The sequence below is a fragment of the Amblyomma americanum genome, chromosome 2 (assembly GCF_052857255.1).
Source record: "Amblyomma americanum isolate KBUSLIRL-KWMA chromosome 2, ASM5285725v1, whole genome shotgun sequence".
NCBI classification, from domain to species: domain Eukaryota; kingdom Metazoa; phylum Arthropoda; class Arachnida; order Ixodida; family Ixodidae; genus Amblyomma; species Amblyomma americanum.
In genome coordinates, this window is record NC_135498.1 from 35,637,307 (window position 1) to 35,661,953 (window position 24,647).

Here is a 24,647-nt window from a genome sequence, read left to right on the forward strand (position 1 = left end):
GAACATATACAACTGCCTTACGTTTTGAAGAGGCCTTCAAGAACCCTTGTATAGTGCTGCAGCTGCCGACAGAAAAATGAACTATACCTGCTTGTGAATTACACTGAATCCTAAACACATATCAGTGGCACAGAGAAAGCCTAGGTAAGCCGACGTCATCACCTGCGGCGCGTCTTCTTTTTCAACCTTTGACATTGCCTGCTCTCTAAGTAGTTTTAGATGCAAATTATAAGATGCACACCTTCACTTCGCGTCACTGTCTCCCGGCTGCTTTTGCTCGCTACTCTCCATGGTTATTACAAAGAAAGCCGGGCAGGGGAAGACGGTAGTTCAGATTTCGCACATATTTCCGAATTTCGTTAGAATTGGTGCGGAAACTTCAACCGTTTCATGAGTACAACGTTCAACAATGCGCAAGCGCCGCATCCGGTTGACTTCTGCTTTATATTCATGAATGAAAGCTGCTTTTTATGAACGATAGCTTCGGGGTTTGGAAAAAGCAGAGAGCCAGCAGGCTGCCTTATTTTCAGGAATGATTCTGTGCAGCTGGCTCGGACGGCTTTCTGTTTCCCCACGGCCTGTGAGGGCCTAAGATGGGCCACTTGCTGTACTTGTCCGAGGCAAAGTACTCCTTGATGTTGGGCAACTCTTCGAATCTCTTTAGATACTTGACTATGTTCGCCCACTGCTTGACGGCTTCAGGCTTGAACTCGCGCTGCCAGTCGAGTGCCTCGCAGAGCAGGAAGTTGACGTACGTGATCCTGTCGCCCATGACCCACTTCCGGTTGGTCAGTAAGTCGTCCCAGGGACCGATAAATTCTTCCAGCTTTTCGGAGTATGATTCTAGGCTGTAGTTCAATTTTGCGGCGGGGGCGCCCGAGTATGGTAGCATGTGGTACAAGTCCCGCACCTGCTGCTCGGGCATGTCCAGTTAGATGGTCTCTTCCTCATTCCTAGGAGGCGGTTAAAGACAATTGAGGCAATAAAGTCGGTGTAATTAAACTTGTTGACAAGGGCGAACTTACTAATGACATAGAGGAGATACGCGCAGTGATTGTACGATGCCGGAAGAAAGAGAAAATCATGATACAGGAAAGTTAGTCATAGGACACCCTGTCTGGCTACTCTGCTGTAAGGGCTCGAGGCAGAGGAAAAATGTGGTCAGTTAGGAAGAGCAGGAGGAAGAGGAGAGCGGGTGCGATCCAGCGATTGATTGATTTGGTGACTGAATTTCTAAAACAAAATATTAGCTGAAGAATTTGAAAATCCTCGGACTTCTCTTCGTGGGCACTCTTAGCCCAGGGCGCCTTAGGCTTCTGCTTTCCGACGAGAGTGCTGGACCATCTAAGCTGGTTCGCTGCGTCCCAGCTGGACAGCGCGACCCCTGTCAATATCAAAATACGCGTGGACTGCTTGCTTTCGCGCTACTCAACCTCATCACTCTGCGATGGTCAACGAAAATACTGTAATCGATGAACACACCGAAAGTAATTTTTATTACTCTTTTCGGACACGACGGGAGTGATGGTTTGATAAATCCCATACATACTTGTGCTTCAGTGAAGATATCGTGCATCCAGCAAGCCCGAAGCAAGCGGACTGTGTTTGCTCCTCGTCTCCTGCCGCAGGGGTGATGAGCCCGACTGTCTGCTCCGGCTGAACATAGTCCAACCAGCAACCGACACATTTTCGAGGATCACTTTGCATATTACTCTTCCAACGGCAGAGCGGCAAGTCGCCATGCGGTTGGCTGAAAGGCACTCCACGCATGCTCGTCGCCATGGCAGCCATGTTGGTTGATCCCTTCTACTCTCCGCAGTGAGTTAAAAAAAAGGCGGGAGCCGGGACGTTTAATCCGATGTAATAAGGAAATCGGCCACACAACATAATAATTCGAAGTTTCCGAGAACGTTTGGAGCGTGAGATCACGTTTTCGCGATAAAAAGGCGAACTCAAAATCCTGTTTAGTGCTACTTCAACAATCCTCTATAGTACTTTGTTTTGCGCCGTTTACAGCTGCCTATAGTCTCTGTGCAGGTTTTGATGTTCGTAAAGCAAAAAAAAAATGAAATGGTCACGGCGTTACCTACGTGTCTAACTAGTTGGCTGAGATATGTAGGCAGGACCAGCGGCTAATTCTATAGATACATTCGATTGGTACAAACATTATCCCGATTCGGGCTGGTGCTTAGCACATTTGTTGAGGAGAATGAGTAAGTTTGCTGCGTGTTATTTCAAAAACAAACAGGCGGTGGCTAATGCCATCGACCAATTCTATGACGACGAGGTCAACCGCTTTGCGCCTGCCAGCCACCTGCGATGCCGCAATAGCTGATGCAAGGCGGTTAATTACGACATAATGACAACAAGTAGACGCCGTTAGTCAGACGGCTTGTAATGAAGCGCATTTACCCCTGAAACCTGGAGTTGAACACGAGTACAGTATTCTTTTATTACCCTGGTCTCTGATAGTTTAGCCTTTAGAAGAGTTACTGCTATGCTGCCCTCAACAAGCGCATTGCTGACCTAACTCGTTTTGCTGAGGTGGCCGATGAACAGTGAGAAGTTTGCAGATTATGACCTACCTGTGGTCCAGTGGCTGGTTTGTAGTGGTCACGCGACAAGCATGTACTGACAGCGACATCGGCAACTACTTGACCTGCGGGAAGTGCGGTCAGCAGTACTACTCCTACAAAAAAATCAAATTACTGAAACATTCACCATATATAAACAGAACCTTCGAGGCGACCACGACCATATATGACTGTGGTGTGTTTTAGTATAGCTGTAAAGGTCTACAATGTACGCACCTCGCAGCGAGGTCGTGCTTCCTTCCCAGGTACCTGAGGATGGCCAAGCTCTGCATGGGTAATCTTGATGTCGCCGTCGATATAGTACAGTAGGTTGGGATACCTAAGCCCCAGCTTGTGCTCCTTTTTGCGCCACTCTTCCCAAATGTTAGGCACCGGTCCAACCTCGTACCTCTTGCCCTCGAACTCGACTCCCTTGTAGACGTAGACAAGCAGATTGCGGATGGGCTGCCTCAGGGATCTGGTGTTACAGTATCCAAGCACGGGTGCCATCTGTGCTGGCTAAAGAAGGTAAAGGTGTAGATTACAGAAGAGCTACAGGATAAGCAGCGTGGAATCACGCTAAGTTTAGGACACAGCGGTGGCCTTTAAAGTGGCTTTAGGACCGCCTCGTGTGCGGGAGGTACGAGGTTCGACTCCCAGTGCCACCACGTACCCACAGGTCATAAAAAGGTAAAAGGTTTCTCCTGGACTGGTACCCTTCTTATTTGCGGTGAAATGCTCTGAAAAAAAAAATTGGGTCTTTGACACCCACCAAGCGCGAGCCAACGCTTTTTACCAACTGCCTTTTCATCGTTCAAATAAAATTAGCTTCTTTAAACTAGTTTAGGCCAATTTAATTCAGATCGGACCGCAGTGGACTAAAAGGTGACCTCATGAACAAGCAAAACATTGAAAGCTTTTTCAGCTTACACGGTTGAATTAAACTAGCGAGGTGGCTTTCAAGGGGAATATGAGGGGCGTGTACATCATTCAGCTCGCAGACAAGAATTTCGAAACAGTGTAAGCGCTTCCGCATATGCGGAGCTTATTCATATTTGCAGGGGAAATTAAATCAGGAAAAAACTGTAACGGCGCATCTTGTGAATACAGGTGTGATAATAGTTCCTTCCATTCACTTGTACAATGTATGCGTATGAATTTTGTATATTATGTCGCGCATAGCGGGTGTACGCAGCCACGAGTTCACCTACTGTTTAGAAGGTGCAGTTTCAGCCTGCAGGTGTGTTTATAGGGACGTACGATTTAAAAGCCAGACAGAACAGAGATGGATAGCGTGGATGCGACAAGTCTGCTTGCCTATTAGGACGTTCTGCGTCTTTGATCTGAGCTGCCACTGAGCGACAGAAATACCCTCGCGAATGCGAGCTCTCATTGCATCAGTCTTATCGTTCCGCTATTATTCAGGGAACGTAGACGCATACACGCTCTTATCTGTACATGCCACTTACCCTTCCAGCCTCCCTCCTACGTCTCTATTGAATCGCAAAGCCTTCTCGTGACGGTTGTGTAAGCCCAGCGCTGAGGTTTGGGCCTTATCTCAGAGGGGAAGACCCGTGTGTGAACACGGCCTTCGTTTCATCCTTGCTAAATCTTTCTGCAAGAAGTCCAGCGTTTTTGTCTGAGGATATCCGTCTCAGTTCAGTTTCTCTGCCGTTGTTTCTATTACATTAGTTTTTTTAAAGCGAAATGTGCATGCTTTTTAGCTGGACTGCTTTATTTTTAGAAATGCTGTTATGCATCTCCCTCGGATGGCTTTCTGTAACCCCACGGCCTTAAACCCCACATGATTGGCCACTTGTTGTACTTGTCCGAGGCAAAGTACTCCTTGATGTTGGGCAGCTCTTCGAATCTCTCCAGGTACTGGACGATGTTTGGCCACCGCTGGACGGCTTCTGGCTTGAACTCGCGGTGCCAGTCTAGTGCCTCGTAGAGCAGGAAGTCGACGTACGTGATCCTGTCACCCAAGGCCCACTTCCGATTGGCCAAGAAGTCATCCCAGGGACCGAGAAATTCGTCCAGCTTTTCGGCGTACAATTCTAGGCTGTAGTTCAGCTTCGCGACCGGGGCGCCAGAGTAGGGCAGCATGAGGTACAAGTCCTGCACTCGTTGCTCGAGCATGTCCAGTTCAATGGTCTCTTCCTCGTTCCTGGTTCAAGGGAGAAAAAATTAACAGTCAAGTCTTTGTATTCACACTTACTGGAAGTCAATGTAAAGCGGGTGGAAATACAGGAATCCAATTATGGCGTTGGGGAAAAGATAATAGCGTAAGGAAGGCAGAGTCCAGACAAAGGAAATTCGGTGCTGTCACTCTGCTCTGGGCAAGGAGCAAAAGGAATAATGTCGGTAACACGGAAGAAAGAGAACATCAGAAGATATACGATCGTGCGAGGGACGGCACGATGGAAAATACAGCCTCAAGCCCGACAACTAGCTGGATTGCTATTTGGGAATGTATGTATGCAGGCCGACGGAGACGACAGAAGACAACAGATAGACAACAGATGCCTCTGTCGTGCTACATGCATTCTCAGTTATCTACAGATACTGTTGTCTCTGGTAAGAGATATTGCAGGAGTGGTTACAAATGGTAATACAAAGAGGAACAGGGTATTAGGTTTTAATACAAAAAGGCAATGCACTTGCAAACTCTTCAGTAAGCAAACTTCGCAACGAACTGTTAGGTTTGTTCCAGATTTCGGTGGACACGGGAAAAAAGAAAACTTAAAACAGTCTATAAAGCACGAAAAGGCAAAATGTTTAAGGGGCCAGTGTATCGTGTTCTAAGCGATGAATGCGCGATGAATGTGATAGGGGCTACAATGATTGACAGTTGGTGAACGATCCTGTGCAACTTGACAACGCGGTCTCACATCCACGTCTATACTTTAATGGCTGGAGCGATATTTCGTTACCATGTGACAAAGGTGGAAAGTTGCGGTCGTAACGATGAAAATAAATCTTGCTGCTTTATTTTGAATAAATTCTAGTTTGTCAGTATCACAGGCACAGTGAGGCAACCAGATAAGTGAAGCGTATTCAAGTATTGGCAACCCAATAGTTTTGTACGAAGTTAACATGCATTTTGTAGTCCATAGTAAAGAGAGGTTGGTCAGATGGTTCTTGATAATCACAAAGTGAACAAGGGAGGGGAAAGCCTCAGGGTGCTTGCCAACGTTTCGACAAGAGGACTTGTCTTCGCCTGGGCAAAGCGTCCATCATTGGCGGGGTTTAAATAGGGTCATCCTTCCGAGGAGGAAGGTCCCGCGAGGGGGAGGAAAGTGAAGTTTGAATGGTGTCAGGATGGGGAGGGTGAATCTTGTCCAGGCATGATGGCTGCTAAAGTTGATTAACCGGTTGACCTGCAAAGCTGTGAAAAGAAAAAGGCCAGCTCAGCAGAAAGGAATCCGAGGGTGTGGAGCGTGGAGCATGGGCTTGAAAGGCTGTGCGTCCAGCTGCGACAGGTAGGCTTGTAGACTGGTTGATTTGACCTGAAAAACTCAGACAAGGGATTTGTCGGCATGGCGGAATGAAATACGGGAAAAAATTATAATAAAGGAAAAAGAGCGAACAGAGAAAGCATGAAAGCAAAGGGGGAGGGCTGAAAGGCTGTGCGTCCAGCTGCGGCAGGTGGGTTTATTGACTGGCTTATTTGACCTGAAAAACTCAGACAAGGGATTAGTCGGCATGGCGGAATGAAATACGGGAAAAAATTATAATAAAGGAAAAAGAGCGAACAGAGAAAGCATGGAAGCAAAGGGGGAGGGCTGAAAGGCTGTGCGTCCAGCTGCGGCAGGTGGGTTTATTGACTGGCTTATTTGACCTGAAAAACTCAGACAAGGGATTAGTCGGCATGGCGGAATGAAATACGGGAAAAAATTATAATAAAGGAAAAAGAGCGAACAGAGAAAGCATGGAAGCAAAGGGGGAGGGCTGAAAGGCTGTGCGTCCAGCTGCGGCAGGTGGGTTTATTGACTGGCTTATTTGACCTGAAAAACTCAGACAAGGGATTAGTCGGCATGGCGGAATGAAATACGGGAAAAAATTATAATAAAGGAAAAAGAGCGAACAGAGAAAGCATGAAAGCAAAGGGGGAGGGCTGAAAGGCTGTGCGTCCAGCTGCGGCAGGTGGGTTTATTGACTGGCTTATTTGACCTGAAAAACTCAGACAAGGGATTAGTCGGCATGGCGGAATGAAATACGGGGAAAAATTATAATAAAGGAAAAAGAGCGAACAGAGAAAGCATGGAAGCAAAGGGGGAGGGCTGAAAGGCTGTGCGTCCAGCTGCGGCAGGTGGGTTTATTGACTGGCTTATTTGACCTGAAAAACTCAGACAAGGGATTAGTCGGCATGGCGGAATGAAATACGGGAAAAAATTATAATAAAGGAAAAAGAGCGAACAGAGAAAGCATGAAAGCAAAGGGGGAGGGCTGAAAGGCTGTGCGTCCAGCTGCGGCAGGTGGGTTTATTGACTGGCTTATTTGACCTGAAAAACTCAGACAAGGGATTTGTCGGCATGGCGGAATGAAATACGGGAAAAAATTATAATAAAGGAAAAAGAGCGAACAGAGAAAGCATGAAAGCAAAGGGGGAGGGCTGAAAGGCTGTGCGTCCAGCTGCGGCAGGTGGGTTTATTGACTGGCTTATTTGACCTGAAAAACTCAGACAAGGGATTAGTCGGCATGGCGGAATGAAATACGGGAAAAAATTATAATAAAGGAAAAAGAGCGAACAGAGAAAGCATGAAAGCAAAGGGGGAGGGCTGAAAGGCTGTGCGTCCAGCTGCGGCAGGTGGGTTTATTGACTGGCTTATTTGACCTGAAAAACTCAGACAAGGGATTTGTCGGCATGGCGGAATGAAATACGGGAAAAAATTATAATAAAGGAAAAAGAGCGAACAGAGAAAGCATGAAAGCAAAGGGGGAGGGCTGAAAGGCTGTGCGTCCAGCTGCGGCAGGTGGGTTTATTGACTGGCTTATTTGACCTGAAAAACTCAGACAAGGGATTAGTCGGCATGGCGGAATGAAATACGGGAAAAAATTATAATAAAGGAAAAAGAGCGAACAGAGAAAGCATGGAAGCAAAGGGGGAGGGCTGAAAGGCTGTGCGTCCAGCTGCGGCAGGTGGGTTTATTGACTGGCTTATTTGACCTGAAAAACTCAGACAAGGGATTAGTCGGCATGGCGGAATGAAATACGGGAAAAAATTATAATAAAGGAAAAAGAGCGAACAGAGAAAGCATGGAAGCAAAGGGGAGGGCTGAAAGGCTGTGCGTCCAGCTGCGGCAGGTGGGTTTATTGACTGGCTTATTTGACCTGAAAAACTCAGACAAGGGATTAGTCGGCATGGCGGAATGAAATACGGGAAAAAATTATAATAAAGGAAAAAGAGCGAACAGAGAAAGCATGGAAGCAAAGGGGGAGGGCTTGAAAGGCTGTGCGTCCAGCTGCGACAGGTGGGTTTGTAGACTGGCTGATTTGACTGAAAAACTCAGACAAGCGATTAGTCGGCATGGCGGAATGAAATACGGGGAAAAATTATAATAAAGGAAAAAGAGCTAAGAGAAAGCATGAAAGCAAAGGGGTAGGGATACGGAGACAAAAGTTTTGCTGAGAAGTGATTGCAAGAGAAGTAGGGCACAGATAGAGATAAAGTTGAACAAAGAAGAGGGAAAAAAATTGTCATTGAGTAAAGGACCGGTCCGGGCGGAAGGGTAGGGTGAAAAAAACGATTAAGCGGTGGTTAATCGTTTCTTTCGCCCTACCCTTCCGCCTCGACCTGTCCTCTTACCTTACATGTCAAAATATCGCAATGCTTCTGATAACTGGGTCTTCATGACTTTTTTTTCTGCCCCTCTCTCTTTCTTTCTCTCAAAAGCCTTCCCTAACGCTTCTCACACATCGTCTAAAACCTCCATTCTTCCTTACAGAGCCTTTTTCCCTCCCTAATGTTCAGCCTCATGTGCCGCTTCAGGTTACTTGCTGTTTATGTTCGCCTTAGTTTGTAGAGAATGGGAGCTTTTGAAAACACTACTTGCCCACATCAACACCGGCCAATAGCCGAATGGTTTAAGGCGTAAGGGAGTGCGGTCCCGACTGCGCCCCTGAGGGGCTTGCGTTATGATCCTTCTCAATGGCAAAAGTTCCTCCGAGTCGATTTGCCCATATTTTATCCGCGCGGTGTGGGCGGATGGAGAGGGCTCATGAAGACAATTGACTACAATGTCATTGCGAACCTGGACGCATCGTCGAGATGCATAACGCATACATACATTATTATCCGCTGATCATATACAAAACATTTAACACGCCAAGCAGCACAAATGGCCGCAGTGCGACGTAACATAACCGTAAATATATATTGATATACGCACCTCGCGGCCAGGTCATGCTTCCTTCCCAGGTACCTGAGGATGGCCAAGCTCTGGGTAATCTTGACGTCACCGTCGATGTAGTACGGCAGGTTGGGATACTTGAGCCCAAGTGTGAATTTCTCCTTTAACCACTCTCCCCAAACGTCGGGCATCGGTCCTAGCTTGTACTGCTTATCCTCGAACTCGACTCCCTTGTAGATGAGCAGGTTACGGATGGGCTGTCCCAGGGACCTCACGTTCCAGTAGCCGAGCACGGGCGCCATCTGCGTCGGCCGGAGAAAGCAGCAATGTTGAGTATACAGAAGGGTCACTACAAATTGAACAGCACCATCATCATCATCAGCCTGACTACTCCAATTCCAGGGCAAAAGTGAATGCATTTGACTCTTGCCAGCGCTCACCTATAAGGCCAAAACGTGTAGGCTGAACAAAAAGGTTCGAATTGGATTGAGGACAGCGTAGCGAGGTAAGGGAAAAACAGTACGGTTTTAACGTAGTTCAACCGAGTAGGACGTGCGAAAGCACTTGAGGCAACACCGCCTCGTAGGCAACCGCATGATGCAAGTTCTTATTGTCGGCTGCTATCGGCAGCCCCGCGCAACGAGGGGGGGTGAGCGTTGACTGAGCAGCTGCGCAAGGCCTCCGCAGCTGGTGCTCCGTCAAATCTTGAGGCTGCACACATACCTCGGGTTTTTCAGTTCTGCTAGCGAAGTGGGGCTTTCGCGCTAAAGGGTATTCTTTGAGGACAGGAAAATCCCAGTAACTGTCTCACTTCTCGCTGGAAACCTCAACTACACCGTGATTGGAGGGAGCCAAAGAAGGAAGAGAGAAAGAGGCGTTGCAGTGGAAGGGTTACAGATGAAAGGAAACTGATAGAAATAGCGTTAAGAGAGAGAGAGAAAGCAGCGTGCATTGAGAACGATTGGAGGTAACGGTATCTTAAAGGAGATTAAGGGGAGGGGGAACTTGAGCGGGACACGTGACGAGGAGAACGGATGACCGGTTGTCAGTTGAGATAATAGGGCGTTATGACAAGAACAGAGGAACATGGTTGGGAGCAGCAGATAGGCTCGAAAATGAGATTTTAGAACTTGCTTACTTGCTTAGACAGGGAAGTAACTGTTCACATATGCGGAAGGGCTGAGTAGAGATCAGTTGGGGAGGTGTTTGTCTAGCAGTGGGCGTAGCCTGACCGATGACGACCATGAGCGAGCATGTTTCACCTGTTATCCCCGTATTTCACGTCCACTCCTTCAATTGATGTCTTCGGTCCTGAGAGTTAAATACCACATAACGGGGCGTGTGAAGTACTCACAAATTAACATAATGATGAGGATGACGATAACGTAGCTCAGGATCGAAATGAACTCTAGGGAGACCACCGAGACGAAAAAACTATATCGCCTTGAATTGACGAACGGCAAGGATGATGGCTTCGAAAATAAGGGTAGCGGCCGTTCATTTGGTTCACTTCGCGAAAAACATTTAGTGAGAACTATTCAGCGCCTGCACATGAGTAGATTATATACTGCTTGCACGCGAACGCTCATCAGGAAAGAGCAAATTAAAAAAGCAGATTGTTCTGGCGGTGCGCCTTGGAAATACAGGCACACAACACGTTTGTTTCGTTCCCATAAAGAACACTGGAGTATGTCGTGACAGTTACAAAACACCCTCGATCTCCCCTTGTACAGTTAAATTCCAGTAGTTCGGGCAGTCTGTTAGTGCGCGTTTGCCAGAAGTTTTAAATACCAGGTAAAACCGAAATGGATACCGTATGCCAGATGTCTGCTTACCTTGAAGCTTGTCCTGCGACTTTGGAGTAAAATTCTGCCGAACAGCCGAAGTCACCTCCCGAGAGCAGCTTTACGCTGCATCTGTCTAATGCTTCTACCGTGTTTGAAAGGGACAGATGTGAAATCTTATCACCTCTATGCTCTTTCCCTTTTCCACCCACCCCTTACGAGTCTTGCCCATTGGGCCGACGGTCATGTACGTTCACCCCTTAGGCTTGAATCTTATCTTAGATTCAAAGTGCGTGCAAAACAAGTGCTTCGTTTCTGCCTCGCTGACACTCGGTACCTGCGGAGCATATCTAGCTTTTTACGCCAGGGGACTTTTCCTTGCATTTGTGTAGAAGCAGTCTCTTTTCTTTCTTTTGAAGGCCAGAAGGGACACCAATAAACGATGCTTGAATTCATAGACGTTACATGTCAATGAATCGCGTGGAACGTGCGGTCACATGTGATATGAAAACGATTGCTTATGTAGTAAGTCCAGAATAGAATATTGCAGCTCCGTCTTTGCCTTTCTATTTGGTTACCACGCGTGCTTGTGTCTGTGCGTATGTTCATGTGTGTGTTTGCGCGCGCGCTGATATCGGTTGTATGTGCTGCTGCCTTGGGTGTGCTCTCGGCTAATGAGTTATAGATGCTTACTGCTGTTCACTCCGTTAATAATTGCGGTGACTGTGCATGGGCTATTGTTTCCCTAGAAAGATTCGCCGCAAGAAAACAAGGCGATGCCGCATATCAGTGTGGGGGTGAAGCAGTCGCTGTATCAGAGGCTAAATATAACACAATAGCAGCCTTCTGTCTCTTCGTTTGCGCGAAGTGTAATTGTCAGCTGCCTCGCCGCTAGACAAAGGAATCTCCGCGAGAAGTCTACCGGGCACATTGTAGAGGTATGAAAACACGCTGCAGGAGATTTATGGTGCCGTCAGTCCCGAAGCGAAGCTGCAGCACTGCGAATGGTTTTCATTTTTTTTGGGGGGGGGGGGGGGGGATCAGCAACCATTGTTTTACTCGCGGTACGTACACTTCGAAAAAAAAACAATTTAAAGGGCATTGAACTAAAAAGATATGCCAGATAATTGGCGATGTTATTCTCATTGAAACAGAAATGTTATTTCTTTCCCCAAGCCAGACCAGTCATCGTACGTCTATAGGCTTTCAAGGTTTACCAGAAAAGCAGCGCATGAAAAGACGGGGACAAAGACGAGAGGGCTGTGTCAGCACCGCCTCTATCGCCCTTTCCCAAAAAGAGCTGACTTATCTGCGCATGCGTGAACGATAGCCACGGCTGTACACAATGTTTATAAGAGTGAATTCTTTCACAATAAAATCTATTGTAAGTTCAGCGCCCGTCCTTGTCATCTCGTCTTTGTCCACGTCTTTTTAGCGCTGCTTTTCTGGAAAATATGTGCCAACACGCCCAACTCGCAGCATTAACCAATTTCAAGGTTTCGACGAGCTTCCCGTCTTTCAGTGTGATGTTTTATAATTTGAATTTCTTGCTTAGCATAGTTTCATAAATTTATTTTGCCTCTTTTTCAATCCTCCCTCTCATCTTTCATTTTCCTCTCACTTCGTTCCTTTTCCTCTTGTGCATCTACACCCACACCCTTTACTTCCAGCTCCAACGCCACTTTCTTCGCTCTTCCTGATGGGTTTATGGTACATGGGCTCACACAGCGCATGCCAAGTGCGTCGATGTTAGCTTCTAAAAACACTACGAAATGCTGCGGGAAAATCGGTTAACTATAGTGTACTAAACCAGACAGCCGCAATTAACGACCTAAAAGTTGCCTATTTCAGAATGCCGCAAAAAGATATTGATATTTTCATTTTATGGAGTTCTAATCAAGGGCTGACACGCTTTCCCCTCTTATATGCAGCTGACAGTTCAAACCACCGGCCATACTCCGTGGTCGCGAGCACTACCGAGTGCAAGCCGACAACGGTGGGTCGAACTCTGCGGGAACAAAGGAACGACACTTTTTTTTTATTGCGACAGTGTGCCTGCTGGCATAACGTCTTATTTACAAATATAGGTGCGCACTGGACCCTCGAAGTCCAGTAACATCCAGTGGTGCGGTCCAAAAATTCAATCTTCTACATCTTATGGACGGCCGGCCTGGGGCGGTCCGCACTGGAGCAATTGTTTCAGCCGGATAGCACGTAAAGAGGGGCAGGTCAAAAGCAAATGTTTAGTGCCCGCCTCGCGGACAGGAGCGGGAAAGAAGGGGTAGGAGTCACCTAATAGACGTTTATTGCTACAACAACAATAATGCCGGCTGACAATAAAATACGCTAAGGAATCGAAGTCATCCGACACGCCGGCGAGGCTATACGAGTGAATGTTCGCCCACGCTAGGACAGGGGAGAACCTACGGGTCCAGGCGAAAAGTCCGCGCGAGGCTTAGCCCCGTTGGCGGAGAGTGGATCCCGCGCCGGAACGTCCGCGCGCGTCGAGTAACCCCCGACCGAAGAGCATGAGAGCTCTCTTCCCGGCGTCGACAGCAATTACGTCATTTCTGGAGCTAGAATTGCTGCGACACAGGCGCAAGCTTCCCAACTAGGGAGGAAGTGACATTGCGGTGAAACAAACCGAAGGGGCCGGAGCACGGGCGAGTACCCACAATTTTCATGCCCGCCCTTCTTAACCTTGCCATTTCACGAATGTGCACCAACGGCGTGATCAAAATTTTCGCTATTGCATCTGCTCCCTGTTTCCAGTTTCTTCTTTTATTGCTGAGTAGTTCTTGTAGCGTTTTGATTACTTTCAGTGCTTTTTGCGCGCCATTTGGTTTATGCCGTCGTAATTGTGCCTCTCGTGGTTTGGTTCTCGTCCTTACTCAGTATTTTCATCTTCACTAAATTTTAGTTTTGACGTCTAGTGATGCCATAGTGAAGATTTCTTTATCTTTTCTTGTTTAACTTTCATGGCTTTATTACTCCTTTAAAGTTTTATAATCTCTTCAACGCGTTTTCAGAATTTGTCATATTTATAGTTATTGATTGCCATCACTCGTGGATACGGCTTTGACCAGGCTATCGTCCTTTTTTCTTGTGTAATTTTTATTTTTGTTGTTTTCGCCAGTTCATGCCAAATCAAATGTGGTCATCTAGAACGATTTTTGCGTTTTTAATTTTTTTAGTTGTGCACCACGGCTATGAAAATCACGCGCCTGAGTATGCCTGCCTCTTCTGGCTTTTGATATTGTCACCAAGTGGTGACTGCAATCCGAGGAGCAGAACGACAGCGAAGATGGCGTCTAAACGAAACATTATAAGGGGCTGACTTGCGCCCACAATGACTGAATCACTCGGCGGCTGCATAAAAACAGAATGCCCGCCGCTGTCGGCCGTGCTCAATTTAAAGCTGATAGCGAACTTTCTAGATAAAGCGTGCAAAGTTACTAGAACATTCTGGAATAACGTAGAATCAGCTCTGCCTGGATGCGATTAATCGAGATAAATCTAGTCGCATCTGGCGTCGCAGACAAAGCGATAAAGCGCCATGGCGGCAGATTTGAAGAAAAATTCGCTGCAATATCTTTGTGGGACTGTAAAAAAAGTGCTGACCTATCATCTTGAAAGATAAAGTTGCTTTTGGGAGCATATGGCCCCGGGAAAAGCGTCCTTTTATCCCTTGTGTCCTGATTCGCCTAGCCGCGGTATACTGCCGACGCATGTGCTGTGAGCTAACGGGAATTCGGAGTTCGCAGCCTGTACCTCAACGAAGGCTCACAGGCCTAACAAGGACCTCCGCACACGTAACACTATTATGCTTACCGGGGCGGTGGGCGTACACCTGCTATTGAAATTCGCAGCGTCTTGAAGAGCCCCGCCGGCGTTGGCTAGTGGCTGTTGCTCGACTGCTTATAGTCCAAGGTCGAGGGATTGAGTGCGGGCCTCAGCGGCCATATTTCTATGGAGGAGAATTGTAAAACACCGCGTGCTTCCGATAAAGGACCCCAAGCGGTAGAAATTAATCTTGAGCCCTCCATAACGTCTCTCGTAGGCCATGAGAAGTGATGGGTCGTTAAACCCCGCAAGTATGGCGGATTGCAGAGCAAGATATTCAGGAACACTTTGCACTGATGGCTTGCCTCAGCCTCTGGTCTTTTTTTCGTCGGTCATAGATGAAAGCGCGTTTGAAGGATCGACAACCTCAGGGTTCGGAAATAGAAACTCGGTCATACCGCTTTATTTTTACGAATGCTCCTACGCATCTCCCTCGGACGGCTTTCTGTAACCCCACGGCCTGTAAGGGCCCAGGATGGGCCACTTGTAGTACTTGTCCGAGGCAAAGTACTCCTTGATGTTGGGCAACTCTTCGAATCTCTCCAGGTACTGGACGATGTTTGGCCACCTCTGGACGGCTTCCGGCTTGAACTCGTGGTGCCAGTCTAGTGCCTCGTAGAGCAGGAAATCGACGTACGTCACCCTGTCACCCATGACCCACTTCCGGTTGGCCAAGAACTCGTCCCAGGGACCGAGAAATTCGTCCAGACTTTCGGCGTACAATTCTAGGCTGTACTTCAACTTCGCGACGGGTGCGCCAGAGTATGGTAGCATGTGGTACAAGTCCCGCACGCGCTGCTCGAGCATGTCCAGTTCAATGGTCTCTTCCTCATTCCTGGTTCAAGGGAGAACAAAAAAGGATTGTAGTCGCACTTACTAGCGCTCAATGGATAGGGAGTGGAAATCCGGCAATATCTTCTATAATGGGGCTGGGAAACGTATATAATAGCGTAAGGAAGACACGGAGTCGCGTAGTACAAGTATTAGCATGAAACTTTATTCTCCAAAATGGCAGGGGACTAGGGTTCGGGTTTGGCGTCTTGGGGTGTGGCCGGTGTTTTTAAGACCATGATCCAATTGGCTCTTGTGCAATGAAGACAACAGTGCGCCACCATCGACGAAGATGAAGGCCGAACCTCTTCATCGTCATTGGCGTTGGCGCACTGTCGTCTTCTTCATTGCACTTGCTGCTTTTAGAGTCCGCTCAACTAGCACTAGATGATCTTGGGAGCCGGAGCTGAACAGAGCCCCCCCTTCCCCCCCCCCCCCCCCGCTCGACCGGCGGGTGTCTAATTTTGGGCTCTGTCTGTCTCTTGTTGCCAGGAAGAAAGAAAAGGAAAGTGCACAGGCCTGCTCACTGGCTCAAGCCGAGCCACAATTGCTACCACGTGCAGATAGTAGGAGAGTTGAAAGATGAGATAGAAAGAGAGGATAGTAAAGACGCGCTAAAGACAAGGCCGATCCCGGAGGCAGTGCAATACCGGGCCAAACGGTGGCGGAAGTGAAGAAACCTTCAAACCCTCCGCCACATTTCCAGAAATAAGTCCAATTGGACCCTTAACAGATATTCTACGGGGTCCGGACATTCGCCATGTATTTTGGTCTCTAAAGAGGACGACCATGTGGAGTGGTAGAGGGTGGCTATCTCACCGCACCACACCGTGTGCCTTCGGGGATGCATTGCGTTTGACAGATCTCACTGTATATGGAGGAGTTTGTAGCCGTCTCCAGGTTAAGAAGTGTAAAGGTTTGGGCGAGTTAGGTGACACAAGTTAAGCGGAGAATGGTAGTGCAGAAAAAAAAATGAGGACGAGAGGCTAAAAAATACAGATTGTTGCCTGTTGTCTTGTGAGTGTCTTGTGGGAAAGGAAAGCGAGTATTTACGGCATCCTAACTTCCAAAACGTGGTGAGCTCTCCGTAGCTGCTGTGAGTAGTGTTGGCCTTGCCTTTGTCGTCTATAGATATACGCACCTAGCGGCCAGGTCATGCTTCCTTCCCAGGTACCTGAGGATGGCCAAGCTCTGGGTAATCTTGACGTCACCGTCGATGTAGTACGGCAGGTTGGGATACTTGAGCCCCAGTGTGAACTTCTCCTTTAACCACTCTCCCCAAACGTCGGGCATCGGTCCAATGCTGTACTGCTTGTCCTCGAACTCGACTCCCTTGTAGATGAGCAGGTTGCGGATGGGCTGTCCCAGGGACCTCACGTTCCAGTAGCCGAGCACGGGTGCCATCTGTGTCGGCCGAAGAAAGCAGCAATGCTTAGTACAGTATATACGGTCCTTGCAGATTAAACAGAGGCGAACCGCAATAAAGTTATATTTCGGCCACTGTAATCCGGACAGGCAAGGTTTTTCATTCATCACATCTACATTATATGCTCGTTCTCTTTATTTTTATATAAAGCGGAATGTCTTATATGGAGTGATATTGAGCTGTTGCACATTTCCTTGGCTGCCACGTCGTCTGCTTTCTTCTCCCTCACGACTTTATTCTTTCCACATCTATAGGCTGGTTTTATGCATCACGATGTGTGGTCGCTACACTTCACCATGCCTAACACCTCTATATACATCTTTCGAGATGTCGAGATGGGCGCGCATCCCTACAAACATGAGCAATATAATAATGGAGTGAGCATTTGAAGAACACATAAAATCGCATTAATGTGACCGCCAAATGAACCAAACGTGTAATGATATTATGGCGGAAATGAAAAGACTTTGTCTCGTATTTTAGGAATCGAGCATTGCACCATCGAACAAACGAACACTTGTGATTTTAATTCGGGATTGAAAATGGCACAAATTAAGATTATGGAACATCTTGAGGTGCAGCCGTGCCATTATCGGCGTACACCACCACGTGACCACATTTCGATAAAATAATGGGCGTATTGTTTTTTTAAATAAATGTCCGTCACATTTTATTATAATCCACGCACTCTCGCGTGCGCTCTTCGATGAAAAGCAGCGCTTCCTACGCATCGCCGATGAAGTGCTTTAAACCTTTGCCTCTAGGTAGCGCCGCAATTTTTTTTTTGAATCTCTTGTCTGAACCACCAGTCATAGTCCCCTCACATTATCGTCGACCAGGCGTATGCCACTGTGTCTTAACAGCTTTGAGCGTGAAAATTAAAACGGACACTACTCAATGCTAAAGCTGTTTAATGACTCTAAGGCGGCTGGGAGTACGTTAGATTTTAGTTTCTCACATTTGCTGGCTTTCAATCGCTATCGAGATCATTGCTTGGTCAATGCAGAGCATTTGGCATAGAGCTTTTTTCTACTTTCTACTTTATCATCTTTATATTTTTTCTTGGGCTGATTGATCCCCCGCTACAAAGGGGATTGGCCATATCATCGTCATCATCGGGATGCATAAAAACAAGGAGCACCTGCTGATCAAAAGATGAACTCTTTCTCGTCGTTGAGAGCAGACGTAAGCCTGGAATGCTTTGCGCTACCGGCGTCTCTTCTCGGCCACGTGCAATCATCCGTCCACAAGGTCTCTAGGGCGGCAGAGTGTAATGTCCAAGGCCACTAATTTCCGCCGCCCTCACTGTTTACAGCGGTTTCTGCGCCACGCCGAAGGAAGGACAGAGCGTAGGGTCCTTCGCGGCTCGCGCTGGCTTCGCCCGCCAGGGGAAGAGAACTGTTGTTGACGTATGCGCTGCTCCAGCGGCAGCGCAGAACGTAGGCACCAGGGGGCAGACGAAAAGTTTCGCCAAGGTTCGTTTCGGTTCACCTCAGTGTGCTCTCGGCGGTACGAAATGAAAGAATGAAGAAAGAAGTGCCGTACTGGAGGGCTGCGGATAAATTACGACCACCAGGGTTTTTAGCGTGCACAGACATCGCACAGTACACGGGCCTCTGTTTTGTCGCCTCCATCGGAACGCTGCCGCCGGAGCCGGGATTGATTGGATTGTAAAACATTTATTGCGTCGAGAGCAGGTTGCAGGAGACACGTACTAGATGGCCGCTAGCCCATGGCTGGCCGGGATTGAACTTACTGAAGGAAAGGAAGGAGGCAGTGAAAGAGGGAAGTGAGAAAGAGGAGCCGCAGTGGAGGGTACCGGGTACTGAAACTGATAGAGGCACTGTTAAGAAAGATTCAGATAGTAGCGTGTATTGAGAAGGAATTAGAGGAAATGGTATCTTAGCGGTGAATAGTAAGAATAGCGTGCTTGAGTGGGAGGCGTGACGTGGACAATGGTTGTCAGTTGAGGTGGCTCGGTGTGAGGTCGAGAACAGACGAGCGTGGAGGGGTGGAGCAGCCCGGCGGGGAAATGAGGACTGGCCGCTGCTTACATATAGTACCGGTCTGAACAGATCTCAGTCGGAGGGGAATTTGACCTGACCAATCACCATTTCGATACTGCCATCGAAAATCACCTTTCCGAACGTTACCGCCGTACTTCAAGCCCGCTCCCCTCTTTGATGCCGTCGGTCCTGGGAGTTCAATAAATCAATGAATAAACACCCTATAGCACTAAAAATGAACAAATAAATTACCTTGACAATGATCACGTTGACGTCACTTAGGGTCGAAATTGATTCTAAGAGAACGGTCCAGAAAAAAAAATATTTAATGATTTCGTCTTGTAGCGACGAATGGCAGCGACTATAGGGTTTCGAAAATGAACGTAGTGGGCATTGGTTTCTTTCAGCTTGCGAACAGAAAAATAGGGGAATTATTCAGCTTCAACATGCGGAGATTTTGCACTCGAGCACTCATTAGGAAAGAACAAATGAAGAACCAGGTTGTTATGGCGATGCGCCTTCAGAATACAGGCACACTAGACACGTTTTTTTTTACCCTATAAAGAACACCGAAATTTATACTGTATGCCAGATGTCTGCTTACCTTGAAGCTTGTCCTGCGTCTTTGGAGTAAAATTCTAACAGCCAAACTCACTTCGCGAGAGCCGCTTTATATTGCGCCTGTCGCATTGCTCTGCAGTGTCCTAGAGGTCAGACTTGAAATCTTATCACCTGTTTGCAGCCTCCCTCCCTATAGCTCTTCTCCGTCCTCACTCACCCCCCTTTCTTGCGAGTCTTTAGAGCGGCAGCTATGTACGTTCACCTTTTCGCATTGTACCTTATCTTAGATTGAATGTGTATGCGAAGCAACGAACCCGACCGCTGCGGCTGCGTTTTTATGGAGGCTCAATCGTTTCATTCTTATTACACAGAAAGCAATGCACTCTCCACGACACATATAACCCCTTGTCCTGCAGCCATATATTTACGGGAAAAGTGTCGCTTTGTAAGCTATAAAGAATGGTTTTTGTCGCACGAGAAATCTTAATTTTCTTAACCATTTTTATAGAATATCTTGCCCTGGTCTTGCACCGCACAGGGTCATGTACAATGGTGGAGGGAATATTGACTCACAAATATCTATGTAGAGGTCTTTTCGAGTGCCGCAGCTTGTTAAACTCCGCGTGTTAAACTGCCAACCTCTCACGCTCTGCTTCGGATATCGTCGTCATCATCAACTTTCGTCTGCTTCCAAAAGCAAAGCACGCGGGCACCTGAACACACAAAAGAAGAATGGATGGATGGACGGATGGATGGATGGATGGATGGATGGATGGATGGATGGATGGATGGATGGATGGATGGATGGATGGATGGATGGATGGATGGATGGATGGATGGATGGATGGATGGATGGATTGATGGATGCGGCTGAACCCTTTAAATCGGGCGGTGGCACAAGCCACCTAGCCATAACTTATGAAGTTTTACTCTTGTCTTGATTTTAGCCACCAATCAGATAACCTTCGCTTGGTTCTACCCGCTTAAAATCTAAAAGGCGCAAGGAAGCGCCATCTCACGGTTGTGGAACAAGTCACACGGACCGGAGGGAGATTTGAACCATAGCTGCAGTGTAAGAAACAGTTCAAATTGTTATTGGTGTGAATGAATTCAATTCGTCGACACAATGTTTTACCGGTGGGTGCCTCCTCCGGAGCACCTTCCAGCCGGTGCACCACCGGGCACCAACCGTTGAAAATACAACTCCTCCCTATGAGCCTTCACCCACCATCCACCGACTTGCACCCACCTTCCGTAAGGCCTCACACCACCACCTTCAGCAATCTCCACCTGTCATAAGCCCACGCGCTAGCGTAGCGAGTGAGTGAGTGAGTGAAAAACTTCATTGCCGCAGAAGAATTCCCCCGGCGATAGTGAGGCCCTGAGTCCAGGCCATTGGCCATTGGCCTCTTGCGAGCCCTGTGGATCAGCTTGAGCTGTTGTTCTTCAGGCTTCGAGCAAGACAGCGCAGCCTCCCACTGCTCAGGTGTAGGTGTATTGTTTATTGGCACTACCTCTGTTTTCTGACAAGCCCATGTAATGTGGTAATGCGTTGGGTGTTCCCCGCATAGCGGGAATATATTCCCATATGTTGTCGTACATATCTTGGTGGTAAACTCCGATTGGGGTATGTAGACTGCAGTTGTCGCCAGGCAACTGACTGCTCTCTAGTAAGGTCTTCGTGGGGAGGGGCGTAGGTCCTCCTGAGGGCTCCATATTGTCTAGTGACTGCGTCCAGTTCACCGTCATTGCATGCCTCCTGTTTGGCGTATGCTCGGATGTTGGGGTCGGCACGTTGGTTCCCTTTGACACTCTCACGGCCTGGTGTCCACGTGATTACGCATCTCGGGAAGGTGATTTTTCTCGCCTTGAGTACGCGGGTGGCCGCAATGCATATGCGTCCGCTGCTGTACCTTCTGCACGCCTTTTGTGAGTCCTTAATTATTTCTGTAATGGGCTCCTCGCCCTGGTGGGTGATGGCGAGTGCGAATGCCGTTTCTTCAGCACCGAGGATGTTGCTCTTGATCAATACGCAGTTGATTTCCTTAAGCTGGTGATCAACCACGCTGGCCACCACGCCGTATTGTTCTCTGTATGTGGTTGCGTCAACGTATAATACGTATTTTTTGCCCAGCGAAACTTTCCTCGTATGCTCCCGGTCTTGCCTTTATTTTCTGCATGTGTAGTTCTGGATGCATGCTTTTCGGAACCCGGTTCACCTCGATGATCCCCCGGATTTAATAGGGTATGCTCTGCACGCTTCTGATTTCTCTGCAAGTATCCGCCATACCCGGTATAATCAGCGTGTTCCTGCCGGTTTGGGCGTGAATGAGTCTTATTTTCTGCGCGAGAAGGTGGGCATTGACGTGTTATTGCACTTTGTTGTTTATGACCAGTTTAAGGAATTTCTCCGTCGAGGTGCTAAGCGACAGTCCGAGAGCGGACCTGTAAGCTCTTGTAATAATAATTGGTTTTTGGGGAAAGGAAATGGCGCAGTATCTGTCTCATATATCGTTGGACACCTGAACCGCGCCGTAAGGGAAGGGATAAAGGAGGGAGTGAAAAACAAAGGAAGAAAGAGGTGCCTGTATGCCTCAAATGAAAGCGTAGATAGAGGTTAGAAAGGGAAAGAAAACAATTCCACACTTTACTCCACTTCAAAATCACGCTTGTACTCAGACTCAATCTTGTATATTGTCGCCCCTTTCTTTCTTGTACCCCCAGGGCCTGTTCGGTCCCGTCATGGGCCACTTGCTGTACTTGTCCGACGCGAAGTACTCCTTCAGGTTCGGAAGGGCCTCGAATCTATCCATGTAGTCGACGAGCTGAGGGTATCGCTCCATGGCCTCCGGCTTGAACTCTCGGTGCCAGTCGAGTCCTTCGTAGAGCAGGAAGTCGACGTACGTCAGCCTGTCTCCCAAAGCCCACTTCCGGTTGGCCAGGAGCTTGGTCCAAGGTTCCAGCATGTCCTTCACGTTTTCCGAGTACGACTTGAGTCGCTCTCGGTAGCGGGGTTGAGGGACAGCCCCGTAGGCGAGAATGATGTTCAGGTCTCGCGCCTGCTGCTCTAGCACGTCCAGTTCCGTGACCTCTTTGTCGTTCCTACGCACAGTGAACATACACAGTTACAGACGTCGGCGATGAGTGAGTTACAAGCGTGGGCATGTGCCTATAGAATTATTTTCTCCCATTGTACCGAATAGCCAACCAAAAGTAGCTCTCTCCAAATCCCTTAGCTTTGTCTTGATTGACAGCTGAACAAAAAGAGGGGATGCAACACTCAACCAACCGACCTCTGACGTTGCCGTTTTCACCTTTTTTTTGTAGAAACGTATCGATGCTGGTTAGGTCGCACTCGTTTCAAACAGAAGAACACAAGAAACGAATTGAAGACCCTGTGGACGCGTCTTTATGCTGTATTTTTCTACTTTTCTTTTCACGCTGTTGTTGGTTTCGTGCCTATGGAGAAAAACTTTTAGAGATGAGGTGACGTTTTCTGGAACAATCCCCTTCCCCTTCTTTTTTTTCACTGCTTTCACGTCGCTCTGCACCCCAGTTTCTAACTAGTCGAGTCGATTTTTTTCATTGTCCACATTCAAAAGAGCATTGTGCCCATATAGCTATAGAAACAAGGGTAGAGCTATATATGTATAGACTCCCAAGTGCAATTTTCAGAGGCAGCCAAAAACTGCGGCTTGGGGTCTCTATATCGCTCCATGTCTTTCTTATGAGCACCTAGACTCCGTCCAAGAAAAGTCCCATCAATAAGACCTTTGCACTTCATGCGCACTTGTTAATAGATGACGTCGTTAGGAAGCTCATGATGGCGAGTTTCTGATTGGCTTTCACAGAATAGCCTTCGTCTTGTGTTGGTCGTGCTATCGAACGCCATAAGCCGCCAGTAAAACTATCATACTTAAGCCAACATGGTCAGAATGACGTACAGAGGGCAAAACGCTTGTCTGGAACATGTTCTGGTCGTGTTTCGGGCTGAACACGCAATATCTAGCGATAACATTTGGTTAAAAATGGCCTGGATGTGAGAATACGCAGTTAAACTCATAAAATTTCATAATATTTTTTTGCCTCCCTCGTCGCAGCGGCTTTGGGAGCGGCGGAACACACAGTTCGGTTGTTCTAGACAAGTGTTTTGCCCTCTCTACAAGAAGTTATTCATTGTTGAGCGCTGCAGTTCCCGTGAGCACCGATGAAATTGGCACCGTTTTTTTTTCAATTTTTGTGTTTTATTAACAGATCACAACTTTTGAGTGCTGCCGACAGGTATAACAGAGATTAGTACAGATCATGCCACAACATGGGTAACAATGAATGTATATGTTTTTATTGCGAAGCAATACTACTTTAGGTCACACTTCAGCCCGTTCCGTGGCGAGGCGGGGGTAGGCACCATTGACCTTTAGCGTGACCTCGCTGCGTGACGTCACACCACGTGACCTAGAGTGACGTCACACCAGCTGTGTAAAAACGGGGCCCCATCTCACGCCGTCGCGAAGCGAGGCGGTAGCCACCAATGGCGGCCTAACTCCCGCTCCTCTCACCAGGGGCGCTACGGTCGGTGTGACGTCACACCAGCTGTTTAAAAACGGGGCCCCATCTCACGCCGTCGCGAGGCGAGGCGGTAGCCACCAACGGCGGCCTAACTCCCGCTCCTCTCACCAGGGGCGCTGCGGTCAGAGTGACGTCACACCAGCTGTATAAAACAGCTCCGCTCCTCTCGCCAAGGCAGTCATACAGATGTTACGATGGTGCCTACGAACAAGGCAGCTCGGCAGAATGCAAAGAGGAAGCATCAGCGAGCCACGGAGACGGAAGAAGAACGAGAAGCTTCGCAATCACCAGGCTTAACCAAGCTAAGCCACGGCCGTTTTTTCACTCAAGCGCACGTGTAGTAGAAAAGCTCGGTACTTACAAGGCGCCCAGATCATATTTCCTAGCGAGATAACGGAGTATGGCCAAGCTCTGGGTGAGCCTGACGCTGCCATCGATGTAGTACGGCAGGTTGGGAAACCGGAGTCCCAACGTGAACTTCTCCTTGAGCCACTTGTTCCGGTCGTATTCGGGGGCTGGGCCGAACGTGTAGCGCTTGTCCTCGAACTGCACTCCCTTGTAGACGAGCAGGTTGCGGATGGGCTGCGCCAACCCTCGTATGTCCCAGTAGCCGAGAACGGGCGCCATGCTGTCTTGCTGGAGCTAAGGAGTGAAAGGGCATCGCAGAGTCACAAACTGAATATCACTAATGTTCGTCCAAG

The 24,647-nt window shown here is 48.1% G+C and overlaps 2 protein-coding genes and 2 pseudogenes across 4 annotated transcripts; all 4 read right to left on the minus strand.

Annotated features, from left to right (window-relative positions):
• Positions 1–476: 476 nt before the first annotated feature.
• Positions 477–4,144, minus strand: LOC144120996 (glutathione S-transferase Mu 1-like; annotated as a pseudogene).
• A 146-nt stretch (positions 4,145–4,290) lies between these two features.
• On the minus strand, positions 4,291–10,914 carry LOC144120997 (glutathione S-transferase Mu 1-like). 3 transcript variants are annotated; one of them, XM_077653882.1, is made up of 3 exons: positions 10,762–10,914; positions 8,966–9,228; positions 4,291–4,740 (listed from the first exon to the last, which is right to left on the minus strand). In XM_077653882.1, exons 2-3 carry the CDS (start codon positions 9,226–9,228, stop codon positions 4,326–4,328), a joined length of 678 nt encoding a protein of 225 aa, XP_077510008.1. In that variant the 5' UTR covers positions 10,762–10,914; the 3' UTR covers positions 4,291–4,325. The 3 variants fall into 3 exon arrangements, with proteins under 3 accessions (XP_077510008.1, XP_077510009.1, XP_077510010.1); XM_077653883.1 differs by lacking the exon at positions 10,762–10,914 and adding an exon at positions 9,650–9,795; XM_077653884.1 differs by lacking the exon at positions 10,762–10,914 and adding an exon at positions 9,367–9,506.
• Positions 10,915–14,926: 4,012 nt separating this feature from the next.
• Positions 14,927–24,582, minus strand: LOC144119618 (uncharacterized). Its single transcript, XM_077652192.1, has 4 exons — positions 24,308–24,582; positions 22,071–22,479; positions 16,526–16,788; positions 14,927–15,388 (listed from the first exon to the last, which is right to left on the minus strand). The coding sequence occupies exons 1-4, from the start codon at positions 24,571–24,573 to the stop codon at positions 14,974–14,976; spliced, it is 1,353 nt and encodes a 450-aa protein (XP_077508318.1). The 5' UTR covers positions 24,574–24,582; the 3' UTR covers positions 14,927–14,973.
• Positions 16,001–16,121, minus strand: LOC144122239 (U2 spliceosomal RNA; annotated as a pseudogene).
• Positions 24,583–24,647: the final 65 nt, after the last annotated feature.

Coding starts and splice junctions, on each gene's coding strand:
- LOC144120997 (XM_077653882.1), bottom strand. CDS start 9,228: ATGGCGCCCGTGCTCGGCTACTGGAACGTGAGGTCCCTGGGACAGCCC. Junction 4,741..8,965: donor AAGCATGACCTGGCCGCGAG/GTGCGTATATCA, acceptor CCCTTGAACCAG/GAACGAGGAAGAGACCATTG.
- LOC144119618 (XM_077652192.1), bottom strand. CDS start 24,573: ATGGCGCCCGTTCTCGGCTACTGGGACATACGAGGGTTGGCGCAGCCC. Junction 22,480..24,307: donor AAATATGATCTGGGCGCCTT/GTAAGTACCGAG, acceptor CACTGTGCGTAG/GAACGACAAAGAGGTCACGG. Junction 15,389..16,525: donor AAGCATGACCTGGCCGCTAG/GTGCGTATATCT, acceptor CCCTTGAACCAG/GAATGAGGAAGAGACCATTG.